This window comes from Anopheles aquasalis, chromosome 2 (assembly GCF_943734665.1).
Source record: "Anopheles aquasalis chromosome 2, idAnoAquaMG_Q_19, whole genome shotgun sequence".
Lineage (NCBI taxonomy): Eukaryota > Metazoa > Arthropoda > Insecta > Diptera > Culicidae > Anopheles > Anopheles aquasalis.
In genome coordinates, this window is record NC_064877.1 from 63068147 (window position 1) to 63080646 (window position 12500).

The following is a 12500-nucleotide window of genomic DNA, read 5'->3' on the forward strand; positions in this document are numbered from 1 at the left end:
TCTCTGTCGTGTCTGATTCAATCCGATGATTGTACGGCTCATCGTACGGCCAGGAGCGACGGTACGGCCTTGTTTTATGGCTCCATTTCACTCTTTCTCCTACCCATGGCCGCTGGTGCTGCACCAGCTAGCTGGGTTATTTTAATAAACAACTTCATGTTGGTTCCCTCCACTGCACGATCCCCCCAGGGCAAGTGATGTAGATGTAAATTTGTCCATAAAATCGGAACGTCCGTCGCTTCCGCAAGTACAACGCAACGCTATGCAACACCGAGAGAGCGATGATGGATGGAAGCATTGAGGCACCAGTTTGAGTTATGATCGAACGGAAAATTGGACGTTTCTCTGGATTGAATCGGAAAAAACAGGAAGCGGAGGGGACACGGAACCATGAAATTAGACCGAGTGACTGTACAATTTGCAGACGAGAACTGCGACCTGCCGGAGTTTAGATGAAAGCTCTCGAGGATGATAAAAAAAAATCGAATGCCAAAGAATTAATTAGTCCGCTCGCTGAGGCTGCGCATAATTGAATTGACTTTCTGGCTCTGCCACAATTTCCATAACGCCACCAGCGTTTTTCCTCCCAGAGAGGCGCCCTTAGACGCAACCCCGGTGGCGAGGGAAAAGCGGCATCGAGATCACCGAGATTTGCCAAAGATGCCAGAGGGAAAGTGAACGCAAGTTCTCGTTAGCTTTCGCCCGAAAATGATTCGGATACGGCACACTCAGCTCGGTTCGGAACGGTGATTCGAACGACCGGTAAACGATGATGGTTGCTTCCGGCAGACAGGAAGCACGCGGTGACGGTGGTTCGGCGAAAAAGACGTTCGTTAGCTTCAAGCGTTAGCGGCAAACGATGTGCACCTGTGTGCCATAAATTCAGCAAGCAAAAAGGGAGGGGAATCCCATAAAGCTGGCCACTACTCTCGTGATCGTGCAGCTCTGTGCAGCGCACCCCGATCGTTACGGTTTCTCTCTCTCTCTCCCTCCGGGGCAAATGTTTCTTATTTGTTAGATTAAATTATGAAATGAAAAACGGCACCGCGCAGGCCGGGTGGGAAGTGAGCGCAAGAAGAAAATTGAAGGTTTCCCGGGGGGCTTTCGCGGGCACATTCGCGATCGCGATCGCACTAGATAGGCGTTGGGATTTTGCTGGTGTTCCGGTGAGGCCTTTTTTGTTGCCTTCTTTCTAGATTACATTCATCGGTTGGCCTCGAGATACGACGCAGACGACGACGAATGACAAGAATCAGGTGACCAAAGTGCAACAACGGGATCCGTAATGGATTCGCTCTCCGTACTTATCTGTACAGTGAACTTCTTTGCATCCTATTAGCCCAGAGAACGATTCCGCATTCCGTGGCGATAAAACTGAACGCACATTATCTCGTATCGGCTAATCTATCAACCGTCGCGATGCCGTCGCCGTGCAGCGATGATCCACTTGGCGCCTAAAGGGCGGATAGCGGAAGAAAGAATGTCCCACATAAATCTCTTTCCTTTGCCCTTTTTTTTTTTTGTTTTTTCGGGTTCATCATCTCTGTCGGCTTGCCCACGACAGCCCGCAGAGCATTAGCGCACACGCAAAATGGCGATTAATTAATTAAATTAAAATACATGTGATTGTGCTAGCACTCGAAGGCACGGAAGGCTGCAGAGAGCTCCAAATCCGCACCCCAGGAATGGCCATTTCTTGTTTTTGAATTGAAAAGATCATAAAAAGTCTGGCAAACAATTGCTCCGCTAGCAATCAAACCGTCCAAATGCGTGTGCATTAGCAGAGAGTTCAGGGCCGGATGCTCTTTCGGTTTTAGATTTTTATGATTTCCTTCTGGGCCACTCAACAAACGCGGTCATCCCGTGGGCGGACAGCGCTGCGTTAACTCAACGGAGCTAAAAGGGCACAGAAGCCACGGTACACGGTTGCTATGGCACTATGCTGCCGCTTGGTAAAAGTAGAAAGAAGGAAGTGCAGGATTTGATGCCGCTAGTTGTCGATTTTTAAGGACTGAGAGAGAGAGAGAGAGAGAGAGAGAGAGAGAGAGAGAGAGAGAGCGGGAGTGCGGCTCATTACACGATAGTTCACGTGCAGCAGCTTCGAACGAGTCGCTGTCGAACGGGCGGACAGCCAACGATAATGTCTGTCATAAAATGAAGGCATTATGGAGGGAGTGAGCAACGAACGCTTTTAAACATAACTATAGCGCCTGTGGCCGCTGAAGAAAGCCACCCGGAAACACATGCGGCCACCGACGTTGCGACGATGCGCCGCTTGCACTTCCTTGCACGTGCAACTAGACGAACGGTGAGCATAATTGTCTGCCCGTCTCTATCTGTGGTTTCTGATCTGCATGCTACAAAATTGAATTCGCTTCGAGCAGCGTGGAGAAACGAGCGCACAGAAATGGCGCACAGAACCTGAACTTCGGTGCGTTGCTGAGAAGAAATATGACTGGTCGTTAATGTGCATTTCCCAAGCAAATGCTTCAAAGAATGGTGAAAATCAGGGTACGTACATAGTCCTTCTGGTTGATGTCCAGTATCTGCATGATGGCGGAAATTGCCTCTGGGGCTGGTTCTCACACAGAGGACGAGCAGCGCGCCGTCTTGCACTTAAAACTTAACCGTTGGCCGGCCAACAACAGTTCGACCAAACCAACGCTGTTTAACCGATAATTATCACGCAAAGGGTTGACGAGTTTCCACGGGTGTGTTTTCCAACCGTAGCGGAAAGTAGGAGCACCGAGCGATCGCTGGCAACAAGAGATTGAACCGAGGCGCGCAACGTTTCGTAGAATGGAGGAAGGTTTGAACGTTTATCGAACTAAAGCAGCACAGACAACAGGAACAGGGAGACGAACAAACACGCAAGAAAAAACACTCCAGCTTCGTCTCCGGCGTCACAAGGATGACGAAGGAAAACTATCACGATAAATCACATTCGTTTCGATTCCCTGTATGACGCACGCACAACACCGGCTGTGTCACTGACGATCAGTAGATTAATCTTCTACACTCTCGGGGGCCTGTTGTTGACCGAAAAAACAAAGACAGAAACACGCACGCCCTCCGATACGCGCTACAGAATTTGGTGTAATTGTTTGGCCCAACAACAACGACGACAGCGCGTGGCAAACAACGCCAAACGAATGAGCTGAACGCGCTGGCAAGCGACGAACACGTTGCGCATCGAGCGATCGGCAACGGAATGAACACACGCCGGTGGGGTTCGCTCTCGGTCCCCTCGCGATGCGGTGATCGTGTTTTGGGTTCACCGGGCCCGGCAGATCGGCGGCCGGTTGGGGGATGGACGGATGGAATTAGTGTAACCGACCGCGTGAGGCCCTGGCCGTGCGGGGCTGCATATATTCTGAGTTGAGCTCCGAGTTCCGGTGCTTGCGGTTACGGCGTGCGGTTAGTCCGTTGTGTCCGCTTCCCCCGGGGGGGATTCCGGGTGTGTTTGGTGTCAATATGTCATAATAATGGTGCCCGTATCCCAGGATAGGGCTGTCTACGGTCGTTTGAAGATCTACCGATCGCAGAGGTGCGGTTCTTCTTCTTTTTCTCTTTGGGTGGTTTCCCTTTTGTGGCAGCGCATTTTCCGCTTTCCATTCCAGGGTGCATCAACGGCCGTAGGGATGTTGGCGGCATATGTAATTGCCACAATTTTCTTCCCCTTTAATTCGCTACCCGCGTGGTGCCCCGGTGTGCCGGCCCCCGGCAGCCAAATGTTGGCAAAAGGGTGCCCAAGCACACACAAGGGGAGAAGGGTGCGAATGAATTGATTTTTCAATTGCGAATAAAAGAGAAAGGGTCAGGGTAATTGCGTTTAACTGCCGCCACTGCCCATCGGACGCGCCGATTCGCTCGTAGAAATTGAGATTAATCGATCGTCGAGTGCGATTGGCCAGAAGAAACCACCGTTTGCGTTGTTTGTACAAGGTATATGATCGAACTACTTTGGGAAATTAGATTAAACACGATCAAGGTCAGCAGTGCCAAGGGAGCGCCAAGATTAAAAACAAATTAAATTTTCTCCCCACGAAGAGTATTTGGAAACTCCTCTACTCTTGGTAAATGTTTTAAATTTTGGGGACGAGATTTAATACCCTTGAACTAACGGACTCGGTCGTGACCTTTCCGCAGTGACACTCACGACGATCACGACGATGTTTCCCATCGCTTTGAGGTGGAAGAGAAAATAAATCTCAATTGATAGACCGCTGTGAGCTTAATCGCCATCCTACGACCGGCCAGCCAGCCGGTCAACCGTGGAACGGAATCGGAGAGCAAATTATGTCCAACATAAAACAAGCCGATTACTGCCCCCACGCTACCTGGTCGCCCAAGAGACACCGGTGTGCCGTGTCGCGTTGCCCCTGTTTTCTTTGCGAGGTGTCGTTCTATTGTTTCCGTATTACCGGTTTTCCCCGCACGGACAACTGTCTCCAGGGGACGGCGTGCGGCGATTTATAAGCTCACCGGGATCCCCCCGGGACAGCATCGCAGTGAACGCTCGTCGACGCTTTTGGAAATTGATTGAGTAATGAACCGTAAATAATTCGATTTGATTGCAACGGTCCGGAGCGTTCGATTCTGGGCTCGTCGTGACTCCGTCGGGCGTCTGGCAACCGCCGCGTCCGGTGAACGTCCGTAAAGAAATGGTTGTTCGGGCGGTGCTGGAGGAGGCAGCAAAGACATACGCATGAGGTTTTTTTTAGAAAGAAGTACAAAAAACCCAAGAAACCCTCTCCTGGGTGGAAGGTCTTGAGGCACGATCGCGTGGAATAATGATGTGGCGCACCTCCAGCCCCAAAAAGTGGATCATTCTTCGTGAGCATTGAACTGATAAATTACGGCACGGGTGCATGACACAGACGGTAGGGTAGCGCACCGTTTCAATGCACTTTGCCTTGAAGAGGAAGCCCTCAAGCGCCAGAACGACACAACTTGGCTGTTTCCGTTAGTTTCCTGCGTTCGTAATGGGCCGCAGGTCGCGTGACTTTTCGTTTGTCACCGTTCACGTAGTGCCTTCAATTCAAAGTGCAAACAGAGAACAAACGAGTGCAAGCAAAGAGGCGAAAAGGGGTGAATGGTGGGGTAAACCAAATAAAGAGGAAAATCTGGAGTCAATTGTTCCCGCGTGTCTCTCTCTCTCTCTCTCTCTCTCTCTCTCTCTCTCTCTCTTTCTCGTGTTGACAGGTCACTGGCAGCAAAGTGTATCCAACGTGACAAAGAAGTCCCGAGGCACGGTCGAGATTATGTTACGGTCGATGCGAAACGAATCAAACATGGTTTTGCATTAGCTTTGTTATCGCTGTCGGCCGTGGGTCACTGCCTTGGGTTAGGGGTTTGCACATTTTGTTTGCCCAGATTACCAATCAACGGTGGTACGCAAAAAAAAAACATGAGCAATGATTATTGTTCCCTTTTGTAACACAAAACCAAATGATCGTCTGTTACAGGGACAAGCGGATAAAAAATCAACCCCATGCGTTCCTGCTGTTATTTTAAATGATTGCTTTCACCACCTTGATCTGTATGATCAAGGGACCGCAAGACACGCAAGCGTGAGTTACCTTTTGCCCTTTTTTGTTAATCGATTATGCAAATGTGTTGTTGGTTTAATGCAGGGAAAAGAGTGATCGATCAAAGCCCCATGCGGAATAGGAAAACGATTTTTTATGTCTTGAAGTTTAATGTTTTTTTTGTGTGCTTGAAGCGATTGCAAAACGTTTTTCAAACCGAGGTTCATCGTCTAATAACACTGTTCGATCATTGAAGTCTTTCATTGTTTTGTCACCTTTGCTACCAGGTTTTCTTTGCGCGTGCGGTGAGGAGTTAGATTATACCATTTTCCAACCGAAAACATGCCGCGGCTAGAGATGTGCCTGTCAACACCACGTTATTTGGCGAAGCAATTCACGTTTTACGGTTCATCACCTTTTGCCAACGAACGAACGAACGAATGGAGTGGAAAGGATCGATCGATGACTCTCCCCTCAGAAGAATCACGCAAACCCGAATAACGAACCATCGTTGTGGTTCCTTCAACTTCTTTTTACCTTAACAACATGATCAGCAGCAGCAGCAACAACAGCTGGTTGTGTCGCCGTGTGATCGTCGAGTGCGCACACGGTGACCTTTCCACCGTCTGGCGCGTTTGTTTGTGCAATTTTCCGCGTGTGCACCATCTTCCTGTGGCAAAGCGCAACCACACCATTCTCATGGGCACATGGGTCTTTTTGTCTGGGCTGCCCGTGGCCGCAAACTATAAACATAGGGCCGGCATGGCTGGCGAAAAAGTCGCAAGCACGAACGAAGGGAAAAAAGGGCCCGGGCACAAATGGCTGGTTCGAGGGGGGGATGGATTGGGTGTTTCGACTTGCACACGACCAACGACCTATGGTTTCACTCTGGCGTTCTTCAGCGCGGTGTTTTCGCACCGAGATGGAAGGCATGAAGCTGCAAGCTGGCACGGACGCAGCGCATCAATGATGATTGCTTGATCACGGAGTGATTTTGGGGTGAGTCAGGATCAGCTTGCAGACCGATCGATCGCTGCCTTTCAGCCAGACGAAAGGGAACTAGAGAGATACGAGCACGATTTCGTTGCATTTGGCATTCAAACCCTAAGAGTAATGTAATGATCGGGCGAGTGTTCTCAGCCCAAATTGTTCCGACAATGGCACACGTTTACACAATGCTCTTATGCCATTGCTGCACGTTCTAGTTCCCGGTAAATTGCTCATCTGCAGAAGACAGAATGACGATCGACGGGCTTATTTCGACACAAAAACATTCCCGTGACGGTTTGTATTAACCCGAAACGGTCGTAGCTGGATGTGCAAAATAGCTCAAATGGGCACTGCGCTGGTTGCGATCATCAAAAAGCCACCGCACCCCACAAATCATACTTCATGGTTGGTTGGTTGGCTGCTCCAACCGGCAGCCGAATGATGTGCGCTCCCTCCCCAAAAAACATCATGACGAGCTTTTAATCCCCGAGTGCCAATAGAGACTGCGACACGCACACGGGTACGGAATGGGGTGGTGGCTGGCTTTAGTGCTAACATCAACAGGTTCATTCATGCTGGTTATTCGACCACCACCATCTCTCTTTGCTTCTATGTTCTCGGTAGGAGGGGGAGGAAATTCTCTTTTCAAATTCCCAGCAATTTATGGTGGTCGCTTCCCATCCACCAGAGGCCAGCGCGGTGCCAGGGCAATGTTTTCTTCTTTCGGTTTGTCGGGTAGAATAGTGCGCTTCGCGCTTTTCCAATTCACGTCGACAACTAGAACGATGTCACCGGAAGTTGCAGCAGCAGCAGCAGCACCAACAACAGAAGCAGTAGAAGCAGTAGAAGCGGTAGAACGATGATACGGGACAGCGAAAGGTGGCTGAATAATGGTAATTTATGGTTTGTCGGTAGACGGTAGGGTGGTGAGGGTGGCTGTGTGGTGTGTCGTCGCTGTGACTATCTGCATTTCGGATGGTGCAGCCTGAAAAACAGTTTGATGACGAATGGTTGGGAAAAGGTAAGGGAAGAAAACACAGCGGGACATCGCGGACACAGCTGGAAAATATATGGATTCCAGCACCAAGCCGCGTGTCACCGTTTTTAAATTATCTCTCAGCTGTTGGAAGGTAGCTGTTCGTTTCGCTTCCTCTCACATTAGCACTTTGTAATGATGTTCCGAATGATTTTCGAACTAGTGATGGATAGTGGAGTTTGGATTCAGATCATTGGACGATGAAAAGAGGATCCCAAATTCATCTTCACGCATATTTTGCTTTCGAAAAACAGTTCTTAAGATAGCGACTATCGATTGATCCACTTACCTGAGACGAGTGTTTACTCATTTTAACGGTTTCTTCCAAATGAAAGGCAAATTTATACGTTCCAGGCAGAGTTCTGGCAGTTAACTTTTGAACATTGCGCAACCACGTGCCTTCGCTTCACTGTTACCACTCACGATCGAGACAAATTGTCACGCACGACACGGCGGGAAGCTCACAAATTGAAATCCGTTAGTTAGTCGCGATCGTGCGATCTCCACAGCAGTCCGTGCACGTGATCCGGTGGGGCCGTCACCGTCCGTCGGGAACGGAATTTCACTTTCGACTAATCGAACCCATGTGTCGTGCGAGTGCACGGTCCCAGCAATTCTGAGCTTTTTACGAACTCGCGCCCCAACGTTCCCCAAAACAAGCGTCCGACGACGAGGTGGTGCTCCACCTCCTCCTCCACCAGCAGCACATCACTCCGCAGCTCGGCGCGCCAGAGCGGCTGTTTGGGCTGTGGAGGCCACTCTATTGTTACTTGCTGGTCGGGGATGGCCCGCGGTTTCCCTAGCCCGAACGGTGGAGGTTCTTTACTTCCGAACGAAGCGCGAGTGGGCTTGGCTTGGCCCGCTGGGTGTTCGTAGCGCGGTAAGGCAGGTGGTTAGTGGCTGGACCCTGGTGCAGTTTACTCTTTACGGGGAAAACAATCATGTGGTGGTGGGTGTCGCGGTACTGGCGCATCCACCGTGGGTGTCGTGTGCCCCGCGTCGTGGTCGCTTCAACCTTTAGTGTCTCTCGCTTGGCAATGTTTACCTTTTACTGGTCTACTTAAATCGGTCCCCAAACTGAGCAGGTTTACTGAAACATACGTGACGGGAGCGAGAGGGGGCAACCATTCAGCCGCGATCGCTGGAAAACGTAGTTCTCACAAAGCCCAACGGCACTAGCGCGGCCATACTAATGTCACAAACAATTTGTTGATCCACCTTCACACGCCGCTGCACACCGTGTTTCCATATCGCTTTAGTTCACTTACGCGGATCACTGATCAACGTCGGGATCGCGCCGCGACGAATCGAAAGCGCAACATCGATTCTCGATCAACAGGCGTGTCGTCGTCAATCTGAGCGATTTTTACCAACCTCACGTGGATGACGAAAACGTAGCAACCAATTCACATCGTTTGTTTGTTAAGCAGATGCACACCAGGGAGGGCACACTCTTCAAAAACCACATCATTCACGGCCGATTCTTAATCGCTAACTGATTAGCGAGATTTTGCAGCCCATTGGGGCGAGGGAGCATGATGGTCGGCCTCACGGTTGTGCAACCGTTGGAAAGAGAAACAAATGGGTCCGCTTAACTGCTGCTATCGGAGGGGCTGATGTCGATCATTATGGGAGGCGCGTTGGTGCCTTCGCTGCTAAAGAGTAGTGGTGTTGTTGGAAGGTTTGATCGACAGACTGCTACGTAGGGATCCTTTTTTGCGCTCTAAAACCTGCTACTTGCCACAGAGGGGTGTGTGAATTGTTGAACATCTTCATCGCCCTATGCATTTTCTAGCATTTTTTTTTTGTATCATTTGTTCGCTCCACTAGTCCACCTAGCCTAGTGGGATACGACGATTAAGGTTCGCACATTTATCTCTTTTCTAATTCCACTCATAACATCTTCTATCGTACGCTTATCAAGCGAGAAGAGTTTTGTTTGCGTTTAATGCGAGCGCCACAGATACACACGTGCGTGTTCAGCGGTGCATGGACCCGGAGCGACTTTTTTTCTCGCCAACTTTATGTCTGCAAACGGTCGTCGAGTTTTTTTATTTATGGTTTTTCACCCCACACAACAGTGCGCGAACTGGCCACGGATAGGCGCATTCCCTGGGACACATTTTTACCCGTTTTTTTTCTCGCCGTTGCCGCTAAATACTCGAGTGTGGTTCTGTAGGTTGTTAACATTTCAAAACAGTGCAGTTTTTGCTCTCTCTCTACGGTTATTAACAACAAAGCACAAGGCCGGTCATTAACCCACTGGTCATTAGTTCATTTCTTTCGGATGCAAATGCTACTTTTTAGTTAAAAATGCGTCATAATTATCCGGTTACAACATGCGGCAAATTGGGCTACAACCGCTTTTAATTCATCTCGGCCTAACGTTGCCTCACGATTCAGAACCGCCCTTATTAACGTGATTCAGAACAATGGTACACTGGATTCTCTACATCATGCCGGGCCCACCATTCAGTTTCTAATCGACCGCCCGTTCATTTTGTTCGTCCGATTTACTCTTTTCGCCACACTCGAAACGTTGGAAATCGATGATCTGTAACCGGTTAGCTTCCAGTACTTCACCGACAGTGAAACTCGGATCGACTAGATACTCCTGGTGGATCAGACACGTTTCATCATCCTTATCAGCGGCAGGTTCATCCTTGCCCTGCTCTCCGATCCGTTCCGGTTTCATACCGACAATGTGTTGGCAAACTTTGCGTGCCACGAGAGCCGCATCTTCACCTTCGCCCCCATCCGCAGATGACTGTTCGGCGCGGAATGCCATCAAGCTACCGTACTTGCCAACCTGGGGAACGTCCAGGGGAATTTCTTCATTCGGTGCTGGGTGTACGTAACCTGTGGAGAAGGACAATCATGAGATTATGCTGTAAACGGTAAACAAGCGTGATCGTTGCACCTCACCCGTCAATTGAATGTTCTCCGGTGCTTTGAAGCAAATGGCACGGTTCAGGGTGGCATTCTCACCAACCGTACCGATTACGAGGGCCAAATGATCGCCAAGTGATTTGCCATCGTCGAGCACAATCTGTTTCAGTGCTTCCCCGTTGAGGCCCACTTTCGTGAGGTTGCTGTCCGGTTCCACGTGTGCTAGATGGCGTACGCAGGCGGCCGAAGCCGTTTGAACGAAGCGCTGAAAGCTGGCGTTACGTGCGACGAAATCTGTCTCACAGTTTACCTCCACCATCGCACCGACGTTACGTTGTACCAGCACTCCGATCAAACCCTGTACCGTGCTACGTCCCTCGAGTTTGGTCGCTTTAGACCAGCCCATCGCTTGTGCTTGCTCCCGGAGCCACTGTTCTGCCTTCGCAGGATCATTTCCATGCAGCTCGAGGGCTTTCTTGCAGTTGGCGAACGTGTAGCCGGTCTTTTTGCGCAGTGCGGCCAGAGCGCTCTTCTCGGCCGTGGCAAAGTGTCGCAGAGCGAGACCGAGAGGATGAAGTGGCACGAAGCGCTGTGTGCAACGGAAAAGCATTTTCGAGGTTCTCTGTTTAGCTGTGGATCTGTAAAAAAGGGGAGAAAAGTGTTAAGTGAAATGCGATTCTCATCGGATGGATGGAGAGGGTATTTGAAAGGAAATTCTTGAAACGTTCGTTCTATCGTTCAATAGAAGGCTATATTGTAAGTATATAAGTATGTTTATCGTGCTGTCTTTGCAGGATATTTCTTCATATAGTTTCACACAGATTCACTTCGTAAATAAATCCTCTGCTCAACGGTTCACTAAACTGTCGTTTATGCATAACACAGGCGGCTCGGGCCTCGGAGATTGGCCCTGGGGAAAGGAATTGCGTTTCGAGAAGAAGCGTAATGTTCTCTAAATAAAAATGTAGGCGCACGGGCACAGTAGCGAACAGATCCGCGGCCCTTCCGATGATCACTATCCATCGCTAATCGTCCTCCTCTACCATGTTGTCAAACATTTCCGCCAGCTCCTGGGCATAGGCCAGTCTCTCATTCCGACTCCACGAGGTTGCGTTGGAGTGCATGTTGCGCACTTCCGTCAACAGCTTCTCGAACCCGTTCAAGGCGGCTTCCATGCGTTCCTCTTCCTCGTTGCTGTTCGGTTCCACCGTCTCATCGGTTGCATCATCATCACTAAGCGCGCTGGACGGTTCTGCATCTGTTCCATCGACTAGTGCTTCCAGCGCCGCCGCTGCTCTGCTCCCTCGGTGTATTTGCACGTTTGACCAAATGTGATTGTGCATCGCTTGGATAAGCTCATCGACACCGACGGCTTCGTCACTGGGTGGCTCATCGTCTTCCGGGGCTGGTTCCAGTTCTATCACATCCAACACGGTACACAATTGCTTCGCTTCACCGTACGTTACACCTTCGGAAGCGTTCTCCGGCAATGTGGTACACAGGAGAATCCCGAAATCGATGTCCTGCTGCTGTACGAACGCACCGAACGCCGGCAGTCGCTCAAGGAAGGTACGATCATGTGCATCGAAGTAGACCAGCAGTCCTTCGGTCCGATTCAAGATTGCACTGGACAGGGAATCGGTGATCGGGGACGCATGCGGGAACAGAAGCACATCTGTTTCGTAGTACTTCGTGCTTATGTGGTACCGATAGGCGACAGTGTCCGCGGGATCGGTGAGCAGCACCTGATTTTGATCGTTCGATTGTTTTCGAATCTTTTCGACAATCGTTTCCGGTTTGACTTTCTCGTCTAGCGAGATAATCACTACTATCGGCTCACTCATCGTTTCCGTTTTATGTGTTTTTTTCTGTGCGGGTCTCCCGAGTTCCACGGCACTAACAGCAGTTCATGTGCAATTCTGTGCTCATCAAGCCGTCACCCCCGTCAAAATGTCCAGGCAATCTGAAACGGGGACCGGACCGGAATTAGTGATCTCGCAGGTGTTTTCGCGTGTTCCGCAGGTCCCAGGTGTGTTTTCGGGTAGTTTGTTTGT

The 12500-nt window shown here is 50.1% G+C and overlaps 3 protein-coding genes across 4 annotated transcripts in view; all 3 read right to left on the minus strand.

Moving 5' to 3' along the window:
• Positions 1 to 8191, minus strand: part of LOC126570601 (villin-like protein quail) — a 14041-nt gene extending 5850 nt beyond the window's left edge. Inside the window, exon 1 of one of the 2 annotated variants that reach the window (XM_050228508.1) lies at positions 7847 to 8191. In XM_050228508.1, coding sequence (XP_050084465.1) covers positions 7847 to 7867 — 21 coding nt within the window. In that variant the 5' untranslated portion in view covers positions 7868 to 8191. Of the gene's footprint in view, positions 1 to 2519; positions 2710 to 7846 lie in introns of those variants that run through there. The other variant, XM_050228507.1, reaches the window with a different exon arrangement.
• A 1476-nt stretch (positions 8192 to 9667) lies between these two features.
• Positions 9668 to 11080, minus strand: LOC126570656 (elongation factor Ts, mitochondrial). Its single transcript, XM_050228589.1, has 2 exons — positions 10483 to 11080; positions 9668 to 10416 (listed from the first exon to the last, which is right to left on the minus strand). Exons 1-2 carry the CDS (start codon positions 11054 to 11056, stop codon positions 10037 to 10039), a joined length of 954 nt encoding a protein of 317 aa, XP_050084546.1. The 5' UTR covers positions 11057 to 11080; the 3' UTR covers positions 9668 to 10036.
• A 103-nt stretch (positions 11081 to 11183) lies between these two features.
• The window catches only part of LOC126570661 (uncharacterized), a 1532-nt gene continuing 215 nt past the window's right edge, over positions 11184 to 12500 (minus strand). Inside the window, exon 2 of the mRNA XM_050228595.1 lies at positions 11184 to 12409. Coding sequence (XP_050084552.1) covers positions 11472 to 12290 — 819 coding nt within the window. The 5' untranslated portion in view covers positions 12291 to 12409 and the 3' untranslated portion in view covers positions 11184 to 11471. The remainder of the gene's footprint in view (positions 12410 to 12500) is intronic.